A 23,127-nucleotide genomic window follows, 5' to 3' on the forward strand; every position below is an offset into this window, starting at 1 on the left:
CCTTAAATAATTTTTAGGAGTATTCAGAAGATAAATCAGAAAATAAAATACTTATGATGATGATTAATGGCTATTATACATATAGTTAAACTTAAGACATCAACTCACATGTATTTCTAATACAATTTTTTATCCTCAAGACCCATTTAGGTAACTACTTTGTCAATATGGTTATCTAACAATAATCCATTATTTCAGTATTAAAAATAAAAAAAAAAAGTTTATTTTTCCTCTTTGAGAAAAACAATTAACTTTATGAGAAATGTTGGTTAATTAAAAAAGGAATTACTTTTTTCCTCTTCATGGGAGAATTTTTTTAAAGAAGAGAACTTTTAAGAGAAGTCAATCGAGGAAAATTAGTTTCAAAAGGTGAATTATCTAGGGTTAATGGTTGACTGGTGAAGGAAAATCAACAACTGGTAGAATTATGAGACTGTGTCAAATGGTCAGGCAAATGTTTAGTGTGATAGTCCATTTCACCTTCTGAAAGAATCTCTTGGACTTTCAGAATGTGAACCATGCAGAGCATCTTCCTGCAAATTTTCTTCAATTTATTGATATTTATACATATTCAAATAGTGATGCTTTTCTACCCAAAATATAGATATTCCATTTATTCATATTGTGTGTGTGTGCATACGTGCATGTGTGTCAGTGTGCATGAGAGAGTGTGCACACACATGCAAGGGTGGACACATAGGAACACACTTTAAAATAAGCTTTAAATGGTATAATAATATGGTAACTACAATCATAGTTATAAATAAAATTACACTTAAAACTTCAAAATTTAGGGTTTACATTAAAATAGCTTATCTAAGGGCCACCCCTCTAGACAGCAATAGAGGGCAGTAAATAACTGGTCTTGAATAGATGGGAATCATAATGTGCTGGACACTGAACACCTTTTCTAATTTATTAAGTTAAAAGAAGAAATTGCCCAAAATTAATTGCCCAAATTTTTAAAATGCATTTCACTAATTTCACTTTTCAGAGTAAGCACATTTGTCATTCCAATTATTTCTGTAGGCTTTCAATGCCAGCTAGAAGAAGTAATTCAACTTATTATTTATGAATCTATTATAACAGTTAATTGAGCTTAATAAATCAATAAAAGAAAGAAAAGTGAAGTAACTGGTAGGGAAAAAAATCAGGGAATTGTATTTTTGCTCTCAGGTAGATTTTTTTTTACCAAGACTTTTAAATTTATACATATGTAGTTATTTATTACATACTGAAATAGTAAAGTATTAGGTGTAGCAAAACTCAAAATTTGCAAATTTTGGAGAGATTTAAACTGAAATATTTGCTACCATAAAGCAATAGTGATGAAAGTGAAATATCTGAGGATTATACAGCAACTAAATTACCCACACTGAATCATTCTTGCTGGTTATATTCAGAGAAAAAAGTACTTTGCAAATCAAAATCCAGGAGATAGTCAAGCAATGTGGTTGATTCTTTTAATCTAAAACACCTTTTATTAGCATAATTTTACCTATAACAATTTCCAATAAATAAGATGGGGTTTCATAATGGAAAGCAAAAATACGTTTCACACTGGCTTTTACAATGGTCCTGTGAAGAAAAATGTGGTGGTTTGATCTCTGACATACTACAGGTCCAGGAACGGAAGAATTTTAGATGCTCAAATGACTAAATAGCTAAATATATGCACATACAATTATGTATGGAATGACAGGTTAATATGCACAGTTTATTTTTAATATGCACAGTTTATAAAAACATGGTTTTAACATGTCTGAGTTTCTTTCTAATTCCATCCAGGTTTGATGCCGTTTTCTTGTACATGGCTTTTGATTTTCTGTTTCAAATTTGAGTGCTGCTTTTAAAGCTTGGCCATTATAAGCCCTACCTGTCCTCTCAAGAAAATCTTTTACTAATTTTAGAGAAGCCTCACTAAGCCATAGAGAGCAAGAAGGTAATCCAAAACCCACTATTCCCTACTTTGGCCTTGGATTGGTGGAGCAAAGCCTATACGCACAAAGAGAGTTGCTTGTAAGCTTTATGCCCTCCTCACAGCAGTCTTTTCTCAGCATAAAGATATGTTTTAAATGTAAACTCAGATTACTCCACTTCTTTACTCAATATTCTCCAATGACTATGTCGTAAATTGTGTCAATATTCAAAAGTATTCATTACCCCTCTCTGGGAGATAATTATACATCCCTACCCTACTGATGCTGGGTTTAGTCATGTGACTTGCTCTGGACAATGTCATGTGAGCAAAAAATGTGTCATTTCTGGAGAGAATCTTTAAGAGCAAATATGGTTGACCATATTGTTTCTATTCTTTCTGCTACAACTGCAAGTTTCCAAAAAGAGGCTTCTCCATCAGACTGGACACCATAGTGATGACTCTGGTGTGAGCTACAGCTAACCAGTGGCAGATATACAGTAAGAGTAAGGAGTAAGTGTTTGTTGCTCTTGCTCCTGGGATTTGGGAGTTGTTTGTTACCACATCATAAATTGCCTTAGCTGACTGATACAGGCTATTTTGCTCAGAGGAAAATCAAAGTACTTATAAAAAAACTATAAGATCTTACACAATCTTCACACACAAATATCTTACCATATAGATCTCGTCTCTTATTATCATCCCTGTCACTCCACTCGAGCCATGAAGTTTCCTTGTTGTGCCCTGAGCATGCAGACATACTCTTGCCTCAGAGCCTTTTTACTGTCTATTTTCTCTGTCAAGAACTCTGTTTCCCAGATATACATATGGCTTGTTTCCTCCTCTCTTTCAAGTTCTGTGCAAATGTCCTTCCATCCCACTTACACTACTTTTCTTTTTGTCCTAGAATTTATTGTCTATTAATACATTTTATATTTCATTTATCTTTGCAGGGTTTTTGCCTCCCCACCTAGAATGTAAGATTTTGGTGGGCAGAAAGTGTACCTGTTTTGCTCATGCTATAATGCTAGCTCCTAGAATACAGCCTGGTACATAATAGAACTCAATAGATACAGAGAACATATTGGTGGTTGCCAGAGGTGGGGGCTAAGGGTGGGTGAAATGGATGAAAGGGGGTCAAAATGTACAGACTTCCAGTTACACAATAAGTAATTTCTGAGGCTGTAATGTGCAGCATGGTGACTAAAGTTAACAATACCATATCATATATTTGAAAGTTGCTAAGAGAGTAGATCTCAAAAGTTCTCATCACAAGAAAAAAGAAAAACGTGTAACTAAGTATGATGATGGATGTTAACTAAACTTATTATGGTGATCACTTCACAATATATACAAGTCTAAAATCATCATGTTATACACCTAAAACAGTATGTTATATGTCAATTATATCTCAATAAAACTGGAAATATTTTGAAAAATAAAAAGTTAAAAATTTTAATAAATAAACACTTATTGAAAGAACAGATCTCCTAAGCGCAGGACAGAGCTAAGACTCTAGTAATTAGCAGCAAGCATCCAAAGAAGTGGTGGAAATGCTCAAGGTGAGGGGTTCAACATGCTCTTTCTGAGACTCCTCCTTCAGCCTGGCTCTCCACTTTTTCTATTAGTATAATTCTATAGATTCCTCTAAAAAACTATTTTTTCTGCTTAAGTTAGCCAGTCTCTGTTGCTTGAGAACAAGAATCCTGGCTAGCACACTTCCTCTGCCTAACTATAACATCCTTGCAGAGAGAAAACAACTTACATTCTATTTTATAGTCCCCAAAGTTAGTACAGTAAGTGGTACAAAATGGGAATTCAACAGGAAAGGATGAATAAGTGACTACTGTTACAGTCTGAATAATCAAACTGACCAAAGTTAAATACAATTAAAGCATATGAAATCTAGAAAATAAGAAAATAAGTTAACTCTACGTTTGTTTGTTTGATTGTTTTTTGGCAATCATTAAAAATCAGCATATAATAGATGAAGGTAATAAATTCAGTTACATAAATCTCTGACTTACAAAGAATAAACTCAAACAACTTCTATTATAAAATGGTCTCACATTTTGCTGTTTATAATTAATAATCTTGTAAAATAAATAAATGCCACTGAAGCTAATAGACATTCATTGAAAAATATGTATAGCTCAGTTCAAACCTTTTGTCAATATAGAGGGTTAAAGCCTATGTCCACTGCAGATGAAGCAAAGATATCATATACCTAAAAACATGCATACAGATATATATAAACATAATGTATGATTATAATGCAACTTAAAAATAGGAAATACACTAGAGCTAAATGGCAAAAAGGTCTGATTTCTACTTTTTGCTTTTTAAAATTTTATTATTTTCCCACCTATCAAAGGCCTGATATGGAATTAGACGCCCACTAAATATTTATTGAATAAAAATTGACTGTAGCAGAATAAGATGGGTGATTCCATGTTTAATAATTCCTCCCATAAGTATGGAGATTATTTTAGCTTTTATTTTTAAAAATTGCAAGAGCTACAAGTTGTCTGACTTAGTGGGTAAACTCAATGAAAGTGATGACAGTGATAAGAAGTAAGACACATTTGCCTTCTAGATTAAAGCTAGAAACAGAACTAATAAATGTTGCCATCCATGTCAATGGCACCACCTTACAGGTTCTCCATATTCTATGGATATTTACACTAGGTATTGCTAAATGTGATGCATTATATGCCGCAGCTCTTATAGGAAAAAAGACCCAATACTAAATCCAATAGAGGTTAAATGTTTGACTCAAAATATATCTTATTGCAGATGGCCTTCACTATTTTGTGTAATACCAACTGTCAAACTCTTTAATAATTTAAATTGATTTTTATGAGATATAAATGCAGCATTATCATAGCAAGAATGATGAAATAACCACAATTTCATGAAATTGTGGCCAATAATGGTAATTTAAAATGAAATTTAGAAGTCACGAAATGATTAGAATGATTAGCAGGCCAATGATCAAATTTTATAAAAAGTATCATCCTTCCTATCACTGAAAAAATAATACAGGGCAAACTTTGAACTGGAAAATGAGCACCAAAACAAATCACCAAAATGCAACATTACTACTATAACAGTCACAAATAAATTCAAGAGTCTAATTTCAGGAATGTAACTACAGATTTAAGTATCTTGGGGAAAGTCATAACTTCAGTTTTCACATCTCTAAATTGATGAAGTACATGTTCCTCAAACCCCCTTTGAATTCTTACATTTTTTAATCTCAGGATTACACACAATGTACTTTAGCTGACATGTAAATTGTTGGTACTTTCCTAATCACCTACCTATAAAGCCATGTGCTGTGTGTCATGAGGGACACAGAGGTAAGCTCCCTGCCCTCATCATTGATGAAGGTAGACATTTGAACCAACAGTGGAAATGGAGCTATTATAGCTGTTGTAGAGCAAAGTCCCACTGCAGGCAGCTCAAAAATGGTTGAGCATGAAATATGTGAAAGATTTCCACTGATGAAAATGGAAAGTAAAGGCATTCAAGCAACTAAAACATCACAAAAACAAACATGAAGGAATGATAGTGAATGGGGAAAAATAGTTTAGCAGTATAAAACAAGTGAAATGGAAAACTTTGAAAAGAACCAAATTAATAAAAGAAAATGAGTATAAATATGAATTTGTTACAAACAGAATTTGAGCAATAAAATAATAAGTGGTTGGTGCTTTGGATGTATTTACAGAATTGAAGGGTGGGTAAAGAAAAGATGTATTGATTTGAATACATTATATATTTAGAAATATGTAATCTGAGCTATATCCACTCCTATTAGATAATCAGAAGGAAGGAAGGACAGTCTAGATTTGGACCATAAAAGGTCCTTAATATTTAAAAATATTAAATACATATAAAGAATTAGGAGGGACTTCAAATGTAACCAAAACTTAGCAAGAGTAAGTAATTAGAGTAATTTAGAAGAAAACATTGCTTAAATAAGTCATAGCTAAAAAAATCATGGTACTATCAAAATATATAGAAAAATAATAATGTATAATTTTTCCTAATGTCACTTAAGTAGGGCCAAAATTAAAACTCATTACTTTGTAAGTTAAGTTAAATGTTCTAGGAAAATATGGTAGAACAAAGCCAGATGATGTAATGCCCCCAATACCTAGTGAAATGTATACTTCCTCCACCCTGAAAATATGTGTCATTAGGGCATGAACTATTTCCTCCAAAGGAATTATGCATTTATTTTTACTTCTCTGTGTGAACTATAATAGAGGGTATTCAAATACTTACAGTTGATTAGAGATAATTCCTCTTTATAGAAGAATTTCAGCTAATAAATGTAGAAGGAATAAAAGAAAAGAACAACATGAGAAAATGACTATTCTGCAATGACGGGAACTTACAATTGAGGGACCTGGCTGTCACCATTTGAATCCACTGATCAATCACAGTATCACTAAAGTGGTAGGTCCAGGCATATGTGCCTTTTGATGTGATGCAGTGTAAAGTAGACAGCACACCCTATCAAGTATTCTTAGCAAACAAACAAACAAAAATGGAAACAATTTAAATACTCAAATACTTAAATATAAGTTCCAATTAACTGGAAATATAGGGAGAAAAAATTTGAAAGTTTTCACAATGAAAAGTCTTTTAAAGTATACAGCATTGCTTGGAGAACTGCTGTTACTGTAACTTGGCTAGATTATGGGATTTGTGGAGAGAAGTGGTGGCAGCAGAAGCAGCAGATGGAAGCTGTGGTAAGTTCATGGCATTCCTTAAATGTTACATCCAAGCATCTAGGTTTTATTCTCAAGCTAGCATTTCCCAGAATGTGTTCTGGAATACTGATATACATTCTTCACTATTAACAGGGTGAGATGGGCATTCCCTTTTTAAAAAAAGTTTAGGGAACACTGTATTCTATATATTTCTTTCAATTGGTTGAATATTAGTAAAGTTTAGCACACTGCTTGTAGAAATACCTATTGAAATTTAACACAGCATTTTCACAACTTATAGAATAGTTTATTTTGAAGAGAGTATTGTTATCCTGTAAGAAGCAAATCTAGAAAATATCACTGTAGGAGGAAACACTGAGGAATCTCAATAAGTGTAGTATTTTGCTCTGAAGAGTATTTTTTGAAGATAATTCTAGTGGCAGTGAATTGGTGAGGCAAGACTAGAGAGCAGCTGGAATACAGCTGGTGTGAGAGGACAAAGACATGAACGGACCAAGGGACTGACATGGGATAAAAGTGGAAACCATAAGACACAGTGGATATCAACAGAAATGCATTGTTTCTGTTGATATCACTAAAAAATCCATCACTAAAAACAATACTGAGGTTTCTAACTCAGGTTAGTGGGATGTTGGCAATGCCACCATATAGTTAGAACAGAAGGGAAGGCAGCTGTGGTGGTGGAGGATGCACAGAGGTCTGAGATCAAAGAATATATTTATTTAATATATAATATTCTCTTATGTAAAATTCATACTTTCTCATGGGCAAAATACTAAGCAAATATTAAAAAGTGAATCTTACCTATGGATTTTTTTTTCCCTTCTAAATTTACTTAAGTCATTCCCTGGTTCTACTTACCCACAAGGCCTATATGTGAATACAATGTAACTCTCTTCATCCCCTCTTTCAATGAAAGTCACGCATGTGTGCTTTTCCCAGTGCCTCATGGCCTGCTTGAACATGGCTCGCTGGCTGCCTGGAAAAATGGCATGACATTAATAAAACAATGGGCTCTTCCATCCCAGGTCTGGCTGCACAGGTCAGACACCACCTCTATCATCAACCAAAGAATACTAGCTCCAAGCACTGCAGTGAGCCACTCTTGAGAGTGGGCACTGCCTTCATAATCAGTAGGCTTGAGCTTACTGTCTCTACAAGTATGTGTGTACAAGGCTCCGTAAACAAAACATACATTATTCCTGTCAGCTGAAATCAGCTTCCAGATTTAATAAGTACATTTGAAATTCAATTTAAAAACCAGAATAGTTCTTTAGATTCTTAGAACTCAAGATTAAATATATTTTTAAATTTCAAGACACCCTAACTGACAACTCAGGTGAATGGAATATTTCTCGTGTTTCATTTAATACTATGTTTTATATGTTAGTATTCTTTAAAAATATACACTTAATCTATATGATAATTATTAATTCTTTATCAAAATAGACCCTCTGGGAATATCTTACCAGTGAAGTTGCCTCCTATAACGTAAGGAATAACACCTCCAGGCCATACTCTTTCAGTTCTTGATGTAGCAGCTCTGGGAACTCGATTTTTCTCATTTTGCCCTGAGAATTTTAGAGGTACTTTTTCCTTAACTGTGTTGTTTTGCTCCAAGCCTGCAGTGACATTTAAAACATTCTGTGAAACAGAAGTCCTTGGTCAGAGAATCATTTATCTCTTAAAGGACAAGGTGAAATGTCTTATTTACACATTTATATAAATATGCCTGAAGTCAAAATGCATTAAAGAAAAACTTCATTTATATTACATACTTGAAAAAAGTGTCAAAATATTTAAGTAGTTCATGTCAAAATACTATTTCCTAATGCTCTCTGAACAAATTTTGATGAATTTCCATACAACAGCCCACAGTGGACAGAAGTCAGGTAGACTTTGTAAGCCACAGAAAAATTCTTTTGTTTTCTACTTTACTAGAACACTAAGAAATTCACCACTAGAATTAAAAAGACATTGTTTAAAAAGTCCTATGATGTTCAAAACCTTTCTTACTCCTGCTAAATCCCTAGTCCTTTAAATCAGAATTGATATTCTGTAGTACAGCTTAAAATTGTGAATATTACACTGTAGAGATAGTAAATGAAATAGAATAAGACAGATATGGTCTCAGATTCTGGGACAAGGGGCTATCTCTATTTCAATTTCCTCAGGATTCATATCCACACAACAGAAAAGATTTAGAGAGCAGTACACAAGGTGAACAGGCCAACATAAAATGCAGTCTATTGTGGAAGAGCTTTCAAGTCTGCAGTCACTGACTTTTCTTGGTGACCCTTCATAATTTTTTTGTTACTGTTTTATTTTTCCTACATTTTCATGATTATTTTTTCTTATTTACATATCATTGTTGATACAAATAGTTTACCACTTACATACACTTCAGACACAACGAACACTGAATGTATGCGCCCTATGCCTGTGTTCCTAACATGTCTAACTTTTTAATATCCTGGAGCAAAGTATCTTCACTTTGGAAAATTAATCCTTAAAAGTAGGCACTTTAAAATATTTAATTAGTATTAATCAATTGAAGAGATGTTAGGATATGAACTTTGAACAGAAGACTTGAAAAAGAAACTCTAAAATCTACAAATAGTGATTAATAAATTCAATACTTTAAATATTAACTAATCATTAAGCCAGAAGGCAGTTTCTCTGAATGTTTTCCTATATATATTTTTGGAAGGGTAAAAAATATTTTCAATTATTTTTTAATCTAATTAATCAGTTTGACAATTTACTTTAAGTGGATTTTATTTCAAAAGAAACAGCCATGATATTTTTCCATTTGACTAAAACTGATGTAGCTCCATGCTTGATAAAAATACCAATCTACTGGAAATAAATACCAACAATAAAATAAACAGCTAATACATTTTTTTATTAAAGAGAAGCTGAAAATAAGCTGAAATATTTCAAATGTCCCCAATTAAGTTCTAAAAAACTTACGTTGGATATCAACTAACAAAATAACAATGAATAAAGGACTCTTTCTCAGCATATATCCTTTCCATAATTTGCAGCTTAATGGCAAACAGAACTGCTATGAGTATAATATTCACTGTACATCAAGTGTCTGAAACTTTAAACATTGATATACCAGAGCCAATTCTTCTTATCCTGTCTATAAGTTGGTAGAGGGCCCCTCGTTTCTTTGACATACCATGGTCTCCAAATCCACCTTAAAGAGTAAAAGAAAATAGTAAGTTAACTTCACTGTAAATTAAAGTTCTTGTAAATAAGCAATAGTAATAGGCTACATTGATTTCTCTTTGGACATCTCTTTTTATGTGGTCTTAAAGTAATGAATACCCATAAATCTTGGAAGAGGGTAAAAATTCTACAATAACAAATTTTAGTAACTAAAACTAAGGGGGTAAGAGAAATTAAGAGAGCAATCTAAATGACTTTATTTGGACATCATGGCAATTGAGTCATCTATTGATAATCTGAAACATTTTTCTTCACTGTGACCTTGACATCACATAGTATTATATAGGATGACAGCAAGTTGTTCTGCCCTGTTGAGTGCATTCCAGCTATTTTCCCAATACAAACTAAATATTTTCAGATGGCAAACCAGCAAATGGAAATAAAAACGTTAGAAGAGCATAGGTATGTAAATTCTCAATGCAACAGGGAAAAAAAGCAAGTGTATAGTGCAACTTTTGCCCCAAAGCTTGGATAAATTTTGAGATATTTCTAATAGCATATGACATTTTATAATGTATTCAAATAAATTTTGAAAATTAGTTTCTATAATTTATAAAAACCAATAACAAAAATTAAAAAAAATTCACAAGGTGAGAATCCAAAAGGATGTCCAGCTGCAAAATACATTGTTATGTTATGCAATTTGCAAAATTTATAAAGGGGATATAAAGAATTTTATAGCTCAAAATGTAGAGGAGAGGGTGACGTAAGGAAATATGTCTTCTTGCAATTTTAAGAACAAAGTCATATCAGAAAACAGATCATTTGACGAAAATCCAAATCTTCTGATTCTCATTCCAGGGCTTTAACAAAATGCTCTCCCAGTTTTATCTCCTATTTTGCCTTCTCCTTGAATCTTTGATAGAAAAATACAAAGAGGTATCATTGAGCAAACAATTAATTTGATCACTAATGATATCAGAACAAGTGGTTCATGAGCCTGTGGGCTAAGACAATGAAAGAGGACCAGAAATTCATGCAAACCACAAACTGTTCTTGCATGGAAATAGTTTGAACTATTTCCTTCCAATATTTTTTCCCCTTTGAAATTAATACTGAAACTTAATTACCTAGATTGAAGCTAATAACAAACAAAAACAATAATAAAAATTATTAATATATAAGCCTCTTATAGGAAATATCTATTAAGTCCTTATAAGGCAAATAAGTTAGAGTGCTTGTTCACTAATAATCTGCTTAATTATGTGAATTACATGGTCACATTTTTGCTGTGCCCCTTGAGAAAAATTTTTGAAATTTTTTCATTGAATATTTTAGAAAGATGAGGTAATACTTAAATGCATTCATTCCTAAGCAGTTACAACAAACATTTTTAAAGGATAGTAAAAATGTATTTGAAATGACCATTACCTAACAATTATATTGCATATTAGGTAGGTCTGAAACACATATAAATATGTATAGAAGGAGGCTAATTATGAGGAAAAAAGAAATATCTTAGTTAATATTAAGGTAATTATAAGCATAAGAATAATTATAGGCTAGGAAAAAGATTTCAAGACTCTCAAAGTCAATAATGTTTTAATAATTTTGAATAATTTTTATAGCAATATAAATAAAATTCTGTGTAGATAGTTCATTGAAATAGAAAAAAGGAAAATTCATAGTATGTGTTTATTTCTCATATATTCTAAAATTTTTAAAATAAAAATATACAAACCTAATAAATATTTATGAGGAAGACAATACATTTTGAAATAAGAAAATAAATATAGTCAATTCAGCACAAACTAACAAGAAAGGGAAAAGTTAGAGTAAGAAAAAACTAAAATATAGAATTCTTTATGATGCTTGAAATTCAACTGAATAGTATAAATTACTTTGAAACATGTACCTTTCACATATATATTTACAATATGATTTTTATAATTGATAGTATAATTGTTTTATGCTATTTATCTAAATAATGATATTTTATTTCCAAATGTTACTATTTCAGAGCTTAACTATAAATGAAATGACAAAATTACATAGTATCAAAATGTTCTGAATCACAGAAAATGAATGTCTCCAGTACAAAGAGAGGACAATGGGTTAAATAAATGACCTGAATAAAGCTTGAATCTAATGAAAATCTTAATAAAAATTGAGAATGTAATGTGATAAATTTAAGATTTTGCTGAGTTATACCATTGCTCTCTTGTTCCAAATCCGTTAATCTCTGTGACAGTGTTAAGTGTGAGATAATGGTTGGAGTCTGTCAATAAACATACCTATAGGAATATACTATCTGCGATTACACTGCAAAGCAGTTTCCCTCATATATTTGATGTATGTTTCAGAAAAGACTCACTATAAATAAAAAGGCTAAAGCATATTATTTTTAAGTACTGTATTATTTGTTTTATTACCTTACATAAATTTCTTATATGTAATAATATTTTGATTATGTACAATAATGTCTTTATTCTTAAAAGGGCATGTTAACCTATTTAATATTGAAAAGCTATGTTGTTGGTAATTAACTTCAAAATATTTTATACATACTTATACATGTATGCATGCACACACACATACAGAGAGCAAATATGGTAAACTGAACAACTGCTGAATTTTCAAGGTGTATAGGTGTTGCTTGCATTATCCTATCAACTTTTAGATATCTTTGAAACATGTCCTAATAAAAAGCTGCGAAAAAGTAAATTGGGCAAAGAGAGATGTTAATTCACAGTAAAAAGTCTTAAGACTAAAATATATTTGTCTGCTAGATACCACAAAGGAACTATATGTTTTATTTTCCATAGAATACAAGAAGAAAGTAAAAATAGCATTGGACAGAAGGAGAGATTCAATGAAATCAAAAAGCATGACACTGAATAAATGTTTTAGCTATAACTACAAAAAGAAATTTTACATTTTTAACCTTGCAATTTTTCTCCAAAATAAAATACAGAATAAAAATTGTATCAAGATAATATAAAATAATTTTTAAATTTTAGTACAGATATTTTAAAATGAGGACCCAAATGTCTTTTAAAATATTACAAGTCTCATATAGGCATAATTCAAATATGTTCAAACAGTTGAAATTGAAATTTTCTTCCAGGTTTTCACAAAAATTATAAAAATAGATAGATAATTTTTCTAAATAAGTTTGTATATAATTACTCTAAGAATAATTTACTTTTTGCATCTCAATATCCAAATAGGAGGCAACTGAATATAATGTTCAAGACTATGAAATTTAACCTTCCTCAGAATTGAATTTTGGTCCTGACTCAGTCATTTCCTGGCTATGTGACAATAAGAAAACTACATAACCTTGTAAATCTCCATCTCCTCACTTGTAAATCACAATAAGCAGCTACCTTCATGGGGTCATTATGAGGATTCAAAGAGTTAACACCTGCAAAGTACTTAAACCAGGCCCTGTACGTGGTACATGGTAAACACTACAACATCTTTGTTAAATACATTAATTAATAAAATTAAAACTATGAATAAAACTTAAATTTCTAAATAGGCTCATTCATATCAAGAAAATCAAAGTGATCACTGGAACATCAAAAATGATCCAAAGAGTATTTTAGCATTTCAAGAGTATATTTTCTTCTAAATGAATGCAAACTGAATCAAATAATCAACTGTACCTGTGGTATGTCCAAATTTTCCAAAGGGGTTCTGTGTAAGGTCAATTGTCCTATCAATTTGAAAGATATTTAAGTCTTCATCGTCTAAGGCAATGTCACCCCAAAACACAGCTAAAAAAGAAAATTTCAATTAAAATATAAATTATTTAAGAGCAAAAATCGATGCAAACAAAGCTAATTAGAAAAATATTGCTAAAAAATGTGGAAATGTGGTCCCTAAAGATGTAGAGATATTTCAGAAAGTGTAACTGAACCTACTGGACCTGTTACAGTGTAATATAAGCCACCTGTGAAAGGACGTGACCCACTTTTTTTACTTTGATGTTTGAGGGGAGAGGGAGAAAGTTATTTCTTTGAATGAAATGGCCTCAGATTTATGGGGTGGGGGTGGGGTTCTAAGGGAAGAAAATTCAGCAATCATGGCTAATTTGCAAATAAATGAAAATCTGATAAGAATGTCTATATTTACAGTGGATGTCTGAGATCAGCAGGTCTTCACTGACAGGTAGAAGAAGAGGTAGTAGCAACTAAACTGTGTGCTATGATAGCTTCATAAAGTGAGGTTCAATTGAGACAAAAGAATATTGTGCTGTTATAACAACTCATTCATCACATTTTTATACAGTTATAATGCACTTTCTCTAAAGATGACATTGCCTCTGAGTCTCTATAAAATGTATAAATAAAGTCAACTTTTATTTAGGCAATGACCAGGTGCTGACCTTTCACCGTTAATGACAAATAAGACACTGCCCATATTTTTAGGAGTGTCAAAATCATTACCCTGATCCTGGAAACACTCTATCTTTTATACCCAGCAGTTTATGCTACTTAATAAAGCAAAGCTCTATAAACCATTGTGAATGTATTTAAACCAGTAAGTGAATTCTCTTTTAAGGTCAGAAATATACATTTGCATAACAAAAATGGCCTCCTTGTTTATTTGAGCCCAAAAGTATCCCTTTGTACTATCAGATGTCAAAATATAATAACTTTAGGAAATGTAGCAAATTTAAGAGAGAGAATAAATTAATCATGAAATAGTAAAACATTGACAAATGCCTTGGAAATTCTGGGATATTTGTTTCTTGATACAGGTTTACAAATTTGCTTTTTAAATTTTTTCTTCAGATTTTTCTTCTGCAAAACCAAAAAGGAGGGGAGGAATTTACATTAAAACATTTAGAGAGAATCCTACTCAATATATTGTAATCACCTATAAGGTAAAAGAATCTGAAAAAGTGTATATATATATATATATATATATATATATATAACTGTATCACCATGCTGTACACCTGAAACTAACACAACATTGTAAATCAACTATATTTCAATTTAAAAAAGTGAAAAAAATTTAGAAAATGACAAAATCCATCCTTTTCAAATCACTTTTACTAAATTCAAACCTTAATATGTATGAATTTTAGCTATAAAAACTAATAAAATTAGTTTTAAGTCATAAACTTCAATCCTGAAAGCTATACAATGCTTTAGGCTTTGATCAAAGGTTTATCATATACAATTATATACTTAGTTTAGTTCGCTTATAGAAAACTGACATGAGATAAGAAGAGGTTTATTTATGTGTAAATCTAGAAAGGAAGAAAACAGAAATTAGTTCAAGATGCGTTATCAGTTCAACATATGAAAAAATCTTCATTAGAATTAGAATTCGCTCATCAACCCCTCTCTTCTGCCCTACTGTCAATGGAATGGCAGTCTGTAGAAGTTATGCTTACAATCTTTTGATATCAGGGATGAAGAAGTCTGTAGAAGAGTTAATAGTGCTGACTAAGAAGTTGGTCTTGATGACTGAAATTGAATCCAGATTCTAATCAGTTTCATACACATGCAGCAGAAACTGCTAAGTCTCCACCATCCCTAAAGCCAGACATCCTAACAAATAGATGGCCTACCTAAATAAAATATCTTCCAATTATATAAAGACTTGTTCGTTTTCATAAATAAATTTTGCACTCTTTTTTTTCAAGATTTTTCACTATTCTAAGGTAAATACAAGTTTGCTAGTTATTTAAATCTTCTATCATGTGTATTTACCATGCACATAGTTGTGAGCACTGACTGGCAGTGACTCTCTCAGTCTGCCTCTTCCTTCCCTAGTGCTGGGGGACAGTTAGGGACACTAAAAAAGTGCTTCTCTTTTATTTTTCCAGGAATCACAGCAAATCTGGTAAAAATGCAGGCTCTGATTTAGTAGGTCTGGGGAGAGGTCTCAGATCTACATTTTTAACAAGCTCCCATTACTACAAATAATTATCATTGTCATTATCTTTATTAGAATCATTTTTTTCTCCAACAATAAATTTTACTTCTCTCTGAATCAGCTGGTTGACTTGAAAGCTTAAGCATTCAACCAAATAAAGTGTATTTCATCTGTACTACATTTATATAATGAAGGTAGTAGTAAAATAAAACTCAAATGTGTTTTAGATTTTTATTTTCTTGTAGTGACTTTTCACATGCAATAGGATTCATGTCTTGATGGATTATATCAAACTAAGATCAGCAGTCCAGGTTGATATAACACTTCACAGAAGAAAAAAAATTATTTCTGGAATAAGAATGGCATAAGACCAGATGATTCTCGAAGGAGACAAAACTGCTCTGGAGTACATAGCCTATTTTTTATTTATTGTTATTTTTTTTCTAACTAATAGCCTCAGTAGTTTTGTAGTTCTGAATCCGCCATGAATTGCTTCAGGAGCAATAGTGAGTGACTAAGCCAATTCGTATATGTGTAGACTTGATGTACTGTAGGCCATATATACCTTTAAATCTTGATATTGTCTACAGCAACAAAAAATAGACATCTTAGAATTTTCAACCTATCACATAGTTTAAAATGCACAATTTCTTTTTTTTTTTTGCACACATTTGAAGGTTTCCTTAATTCACCTTCTACTTTAGTCTAAGTGACTTATTTCTACATGTTAAATATTTACTTATGCATTGGCATAGCAGCTGGAAGATGACAATTTATATTAATATGTATTTAGAATTTGCATTGTAATCCAACATATATTTTTTATATAGGTTCCAAGATATTTGTAATTCTCAAGTCCACATTGGAGCTTTTTGTTTTTCTTTCTATATGGTATTTTCTATTTATTTTACATCAAAAAACAAAAATTAAAGAGAAATACTTTTAAAACTATAAATTATCAGGCTTCCCTGGTGGTACAGTGTTAAAAATCCACCTGCCAATGCAGGGGACACGGGTTCAAGCCCTGGCCCAGGAAGATCCCACATGCTGTGGAGCAACTAAGCCCATGCGCCACAGCTACTAAGCCTGAGCTCTAGAGCCTGTGAGCTACAACTACTGAGCCCACATGCCACAACCACTGAAGCCCACGTGCCTAGAGCCCGTGCTCCACAAGAGAAACCACGACAATGAGAAGCCTGCGCACCACCAACCTGCCACAACTAGAGAAAGCCCGAGCGCAGCAACGAAGACCCAACACAGCCAAAAATAAACAAATTAATTAATTAATTTAAAAAACTATAAAGTATCAGTCATTAGCCCCATTTAATACAGTGATTTGAGTTTACTGATATCAGATACAGAAGCAATATAGGAAACTGGTTATAAATTACGATACTAGGGAAATGTTCAGTGCAATTAGAATATTTACTATCTGTTTGGAATTCTGCTCAGATTCCAGTCAAAAAATGGGGATGTAGCTAACCAATAGGCCAAAATAAAATGTCAAAAATAACAATTTTGAAACTACATGGAAAACCACAGATTTTGTTTTTCCCCAAAGGCTATTTGCATTCATTGTACTACAAAAAAATTTTTTTAATCAGAGACCAAAAAACAAACAAAAAAAAGACAGGGTGCTTTTACTGCACATTTTATAAAAGAATATATGGTGAAAATAAGCCATCCAAGGTTGTGATTCCCTATACTCTAACTTTAAATGATGTCTCTTCCACCCACATCCCGATTCCCCAGTGATCTATAGTCCTGCAATTTTGAAGCTGGGGTCCAGGGACCAGCTTTAAGGACACTTCAAGCCTGTGATTTCCTAAAAGCTGTATGCAAAAAATATGTATGAGTTTGTAAACACAGTCACCACATGTTTTCCAGAGAAGAGGTCCATAGTAGATTACCAAAAGGGGTCACACAAAGTAAAGAACCTCTACTTTTGCAAAAAGCAGAGCCTTTCAATGCACTCAGGAGAAAATACTTACAAACTAAATATTCTCAAGAAAACAAATATATTTTCTTGATAGTTGATGACTACTTGGGAGTACACTGTAGTAGACAAGATGACAGAGCTCCTCAGGCATTTCTTACAGAAAGCCCCCCCAGGAAGCTCCTCTCCCCAACTAACCCTTAGGGGTCTCACCCACCTCCATGTCCTGCCTGTCTTTCCAACACACAAGATTTCATAACATGCTTTCGATTGTTTGATTCCTCAACCTAAGTTTAAAAATACTGACCACAGGAAGGATGTGTTGCTCATCTTTAAACACTCACTGCCAGAGTGCCTGACATAAAGTAGTCCTCAGTATATGTTATGAGGCACAAAAAATGTGAATGAGTAAATGAATTGGGGTATAGTTGTATATAAGAAAAATGAGGCTAGGCATGCGACATAATTCACAAATTTGCCTTATGACCCCAAATACTAGGTGTTCAACCATTCCAAAGAATACTTCAAATCCTTTCAAGCTACAGGGAATTATTGTTGTATACTTTAAAATAAAAAACAATTAAAAGGTAGCTGTCTTTCTTTTTATTCCAATAGCATATATTATTAAGTGTAGTTATGGGAAGTGTATCATTTTTTCCTAAACATCACAATGATGTGCTCAGGAAATACATGACTGAACAAACAGATCAGTTATATTGAGACATATAGGATTGATTTGAGAGATAACTTAAAGATTCAACAATAGCCAAGAGGATTTGCTTATCACACTTTTTCAGTTTAAACTTTATGCTGTTATTGATGTTGGATTTAGGGAGGAAGATGATGTCATGTGAAGGCCTGACAAAGCTACTTTGGCTACTGTAGGCTAAAATAAAGGCCTAGGGAAAATCTCCTCAGACAAGGGCAACAGAAGTCAACTATTTTTACATGATTGATTGACAACCACTAAGCAAATTCCCAAGGAAAAGTAAGATTTAGCAAAAGTTCCAATATATATATTTTGGAGACAACGTTACCTTATTTAAAAGAGGAAATAGTTTTCTGGTGGCATTTCATATGCACAGAATAAATTTTTTCCCCAAAATGACAAACATGAAAGTTACTTTAAGTTCCAAGTTTGGGAAACAATTATCTAACATTTTAAAAGTTCTTCATACAATACTAAAATAAATGAAGATATATTTTTATATAGATTCTCAGAAATGATCTTCAAAAATAAAAGGGTAAGAAATTTTTCATGTAGTACATTTCTTTCTTAAATTTCTAATAATAAGAAAGGATTTGTAGTCCAGTTATTTTAGTGGTTGTTCATAAAAAAATCATATGCAATGCTTTATTTAAAATATTTCATAGGGTTTTTTCAAGATCTGCATTATAACTTCTACCATAAACTATCACATAAACCGAACAAAATCATCCAATCTACAAAAAGTGTGATGTGGTGAAGTATAAATGATGAGTTAAATAAAATGGTTTACTCATCTTTCTCCGATAAACTGGATTGAAAGGTGCTTCTGGATAATATGACTCTCATCTGCCGCCTTAAAACAAGACGCCTCTATGTACCAAGGGCAGGTTTTCTGGAGGAAGGGGGTGTGGTACAGTATAAAAAGCTAACTGTTTGGGCCATTATTTTTAAAAAAAGCTGTCCAAACATACTCCAGATTTAGAGGTTGCTTCAAAGAACACAAAACTGCTGCTCGAGTTAAACACAGTTTTGATTATTTCTTGAATCAGGAAACAAAATACAGTCTCAGCACAAAATCATATGTTCAATCTGAAATGCAAAACAAATAAACATATGCATATACATGTACATATATACCATGCAAGGAATATTCCTCCAGAATATGGAGACATTTGATAATAATTTTTCAGGATATTAATGAGTTTCAAGATAAATCTAGATTGATCAATAGATTCTGAACACAGAACAAAAGCAGCAATTTATCTTTTTTAAATCTTTTTTTCCCTGTTTTAATGCACTTTAACGGTATGGATGTGATTAAATACTAAATTTTCAAATAATTGTATCTTTCTTTTTAAGTAAGAAAACCAAATTTTTCCCACAAAAAATGATCCATCAAAATACCGCGTCAATCTGCATTTATAACCCACAATGCCCATGGATAGGGTTCCTCAGGACATTTTAAAAATGTCAACCACATCACAAATACTCATTTTGAACTCTTTGACTCAAAAGAAAAAACACTGACAGAAAAGTACTTTGATCAAGAAATGTAAAAATAAGTATTGAAACTTATTTTGTGTATGGCCTAATATTTTCTGTCACAAGCTTTAAAAAAAATGGTTTATTGTAGCTCATATGTTTTTAAAAACTGCCATTCTTATACTGCTCAAATAATGAATATATAATCAACCACTACCAAGATTTGGTTTATTTATATTTCCCATGTCTCCTCCATCTTATAACAATTGAGCTGTTTTTTCTTCCCTTAGGCTTGAGTTTTTTCTTCCCTTAGGAAGTTTGTCTACAAACTGTGGCCAGTGTAGGAGTCACCCTGATACTTCTTTTTAAATTAATTTACATTTTTAAATTAAATTGGTTTATTTTCTAAATATTGACCTTAGCTCTTGGAGTAAATCTTGATGCCTTCCTGGAAGTAAGGTCATTCATGAAAATGCTATTTTCTATATTCTAGCTATGTTTTACCCATTGGCTGGTCAACTCTTCACAAAAACAGAAGAACCTTTTTTCTTACTTTTTCCATTTTTATTAGTCTATTGTTATAATAGGTTAAGAGAGAAAATGTTATATTCCAACCTTTCTGACCATTATTCATCTTTGTAAAAGATTTCCTCTAGGGCACAAGTCAAAGGTTGGAGTCTTTTTTCTTTGCTTAATTTATGCCATTGCACAGCCCTCAAGTCAACATGTGCTCAGTGAAATAGCCTTTACAAAATTTAAAAGCTCATTAACATCCTAAAAACTTGACTCCACATACTGTTTTCTATTCCTTCTCTTCATAGTCTCAGAGACCTTCAACAATTGAAAGGATAATTAAATGGAACTTTATTCACACCAAAACAAGCAAAAAATAGAAATATCTGTGAAATATCCTTGGTCAATATTATTTTGAACTTTGTAAAAGTTCCATAAAGTGTCAGTAACTTATATTGATATTAAATGTATGGTGCTTAATGTTAATAAAGCACCCTCATCAATATTATTCCAATTGAGCCTTAGAAAATTCTAGGATATAGATTCATATTACTAACCTGTCAATAGAATTTACTTTTTAAAAACTTACCGTCTCTTATTTCCCATTATATTATACTATCTCCCTTTATTTGATTTGGGAGTTTACTGGCACTAACTTCAGGTAATTTTTTAGAGAAAAAAGATTCTGAGTCAGAAGCACTGTCTGTCTAAAAATTTCAATTTGAGGTAATGCTGGTGCCCCATATGAACCACTTGATGGTCTCATATGGCAAATGAAGAGAAGAGGTGCTTTTCTTTTTGGATGGGGAGGAACAAGGATGGACTGCATTGGCATATGGAGATGATGTACTTCACTGACAATTGGAAATGATCTACCAAAAAAATAGTATTTTAGTAGTACTACTAAAAAAAAAGGAGTTCATCATAGCTGGCGTGCTGGAAGGAAAGAAAACACCAAAGACTCTGCTTATTATCTAGTTGCAATATTAATATTACTAAATAATCTGCCAGTAATGTTTCAAGTCTGGTTATAGATAATAAATTAGAAGGAAATAGATGCTGAAATGTAAAATGAAGTGCATGCATATTAGATAAATAAAATCTTTATAAATACCAGAAAAATCATTATTTAAATTTCAATATTAAATAATTATGCCATTATTTCAATTTAAATATTTAGAACTGTCATAAGTCTTAGCTAATAGATATAAATTGGAAAACTGGCCATAAAATCCTCCAGTTTCTCTGTAGCAATAGTGATGAGTTATTTTTAAAAAGAGAATAACTTAGAAGCTAAATAAACTACCAAATGTGTATCATGAGCAAAAATTATATATTTAATATTGGGCAAAATAATACAGTTGGAAAAAATCTATCTATTACTTGAATAAAGTCACTGTAGTCTTATAAAACAAACCAATGTCTGAAAAATGTAAAGAAAGGTCATAAATAAACCTGTATTTTTCATATCCCCACATATTTAATTTCTTTGACATCATGTTTTAAATCATTTTGTTTAAGTGTATCCCTTAACTACTTATCGTGGATATAGGTGATTTTACTACTTTTGTCTTTTAACCTTCCTTTTAGCTTTATAAGGGGTTGATATACTACATTTGCCATATATTTGTTTTAATCAGTGAGATTTTTCCTTTTTGTAATGTTCACACTTTATTTCAACAACATAAAATAAGCATGTATATGATTTCATGGAGATTAAATAACATGCTACTAAAAAACTAATGGATCAAAGATGAAATCAAAGAGGAAATTAAAAAATACCTTGAGACAAATGACAAAGAACACACACACCATACAAAATCTATGGGATGCAGCAAAAGCAGTTAGTACAGGGAAGTTCATAGCGATACAGGCCTTTTTCAAAAAACAAGAAAAATCTCAAATAAACAATCTAACTTAAAAGAGTTAGAAAAAGAAGAACAAACAAACCCTAAAGTGAGCAGAAGGAAGGAAATAAAAGATCACAGAGGATATAAATAAAATAGAGATTTAAAAAAATAGAAAAAATTGATAGAGACTTTCCAGGATGGCAGAGGAATAAGAGGACATGGAGTACATCTCTCCCCACAAATAGATCAAGAATACATCTACAGGACTTCCCTGCAGTGGTTAAGAAACCACCTGTCAATGCAGGGGACACGAGTTTGAGCCCTGGTCCGGGAAGATCCCACATGCCGTGGAGCAACTAAGCCTGTGTGCCACAACTACTGAGCCTGTGCTCTAGAGCCCACGAGCCACAACTACTGAGCCACATGCTGCAACTACTGAAGCCCATGCACCTAGAGCCCGTGCTCTGCAACAAGAGAAGCCACCGCAATGAAAACCCCGTACACCGTGATGAAGAGTAGTCCCCGCTCGCTGCAACTAGGGAAAGCCCACCTGCAGCAATGGAGAAACAACGCAGCCAAAAATAAATAAATAAAATTTATTAAAAAAAAAAAAGAATACATCTACAAATGGAACAATTCTCACAGAGTACCTGCTAAATACTAGCAGACAATTTTGAACACCTAAAAGAACAAGAAAGATCCCCATGTAACCAGGTAGGAGGAAAGAAAGAAGAAGGGAAAAGGAAGAAGAGAGGAAGCAGGATGGGACCTACACTCCTGGTGGGGAGCTGAAGGTAAGGAGGTTCCCTCATCTGGGGAAACCCCCTCACCAGTGGGAGATCAGCTGGCACAGAAGGGGAGTTTTGGGGGCTTGGAGGAGAACCCAGCAACTGGTCTGT

General features: G+C 32.4%; 1 protein-coding gene across 3 annotated transcripts in view; it reads right to left on the reverse strand.

Annotated features, from left to right (window-relative positions):
* The window catches only part of TLL1 (tolloid like 1), a 225,937-nt gene that overhangs the window by 105,346 nt on the left and 97,464 nt on the right, over window positions 1-23,127 (reverse strand). For all 3 annotated transcript variants that reach the window (XM_036854033.1, XM_036854032.1, XM_036854034.1), the window contains exons 2-5: window positions 13,512-13,622; window positions 9,788-9,868; window positions 8,133-8,285; window positions 7,525-7,642 (exon numbers count right to left, since the gene is read on the reverse strand). In XM_036854033.1, the coding sequence (XP_036709928.1) occupies window positions 7,525-7,642; window positions 8,133-8,285; window positions 9,788-9,868; window positions 13,512-13,622 (463 nt within the window). The remainder of the gene's footprint in view (window positions 1-7,524; window positions 7,643-8,132; window positions 8,286-9,787; window positions 9,869-13,511; window positions 13,623-23,127) is intronic.

This window comes from Balaenoptera musculus, chromosome 5, assembly GCF_009873245.2.
Source record: "Balaenoptera musculus isolate JJ_BM4_2016_0621 chromosome 5, mBalMus1.pri.v3, whole genome shotgun sequence".
In the NCBI taxonomy this organism is placed as follows: Eukaryota; Metazoa; Chordata; class Mammalia; order Artiodactyla; family Balaenopteridae; genus Balaenoptera; species Balaenoptera musculus.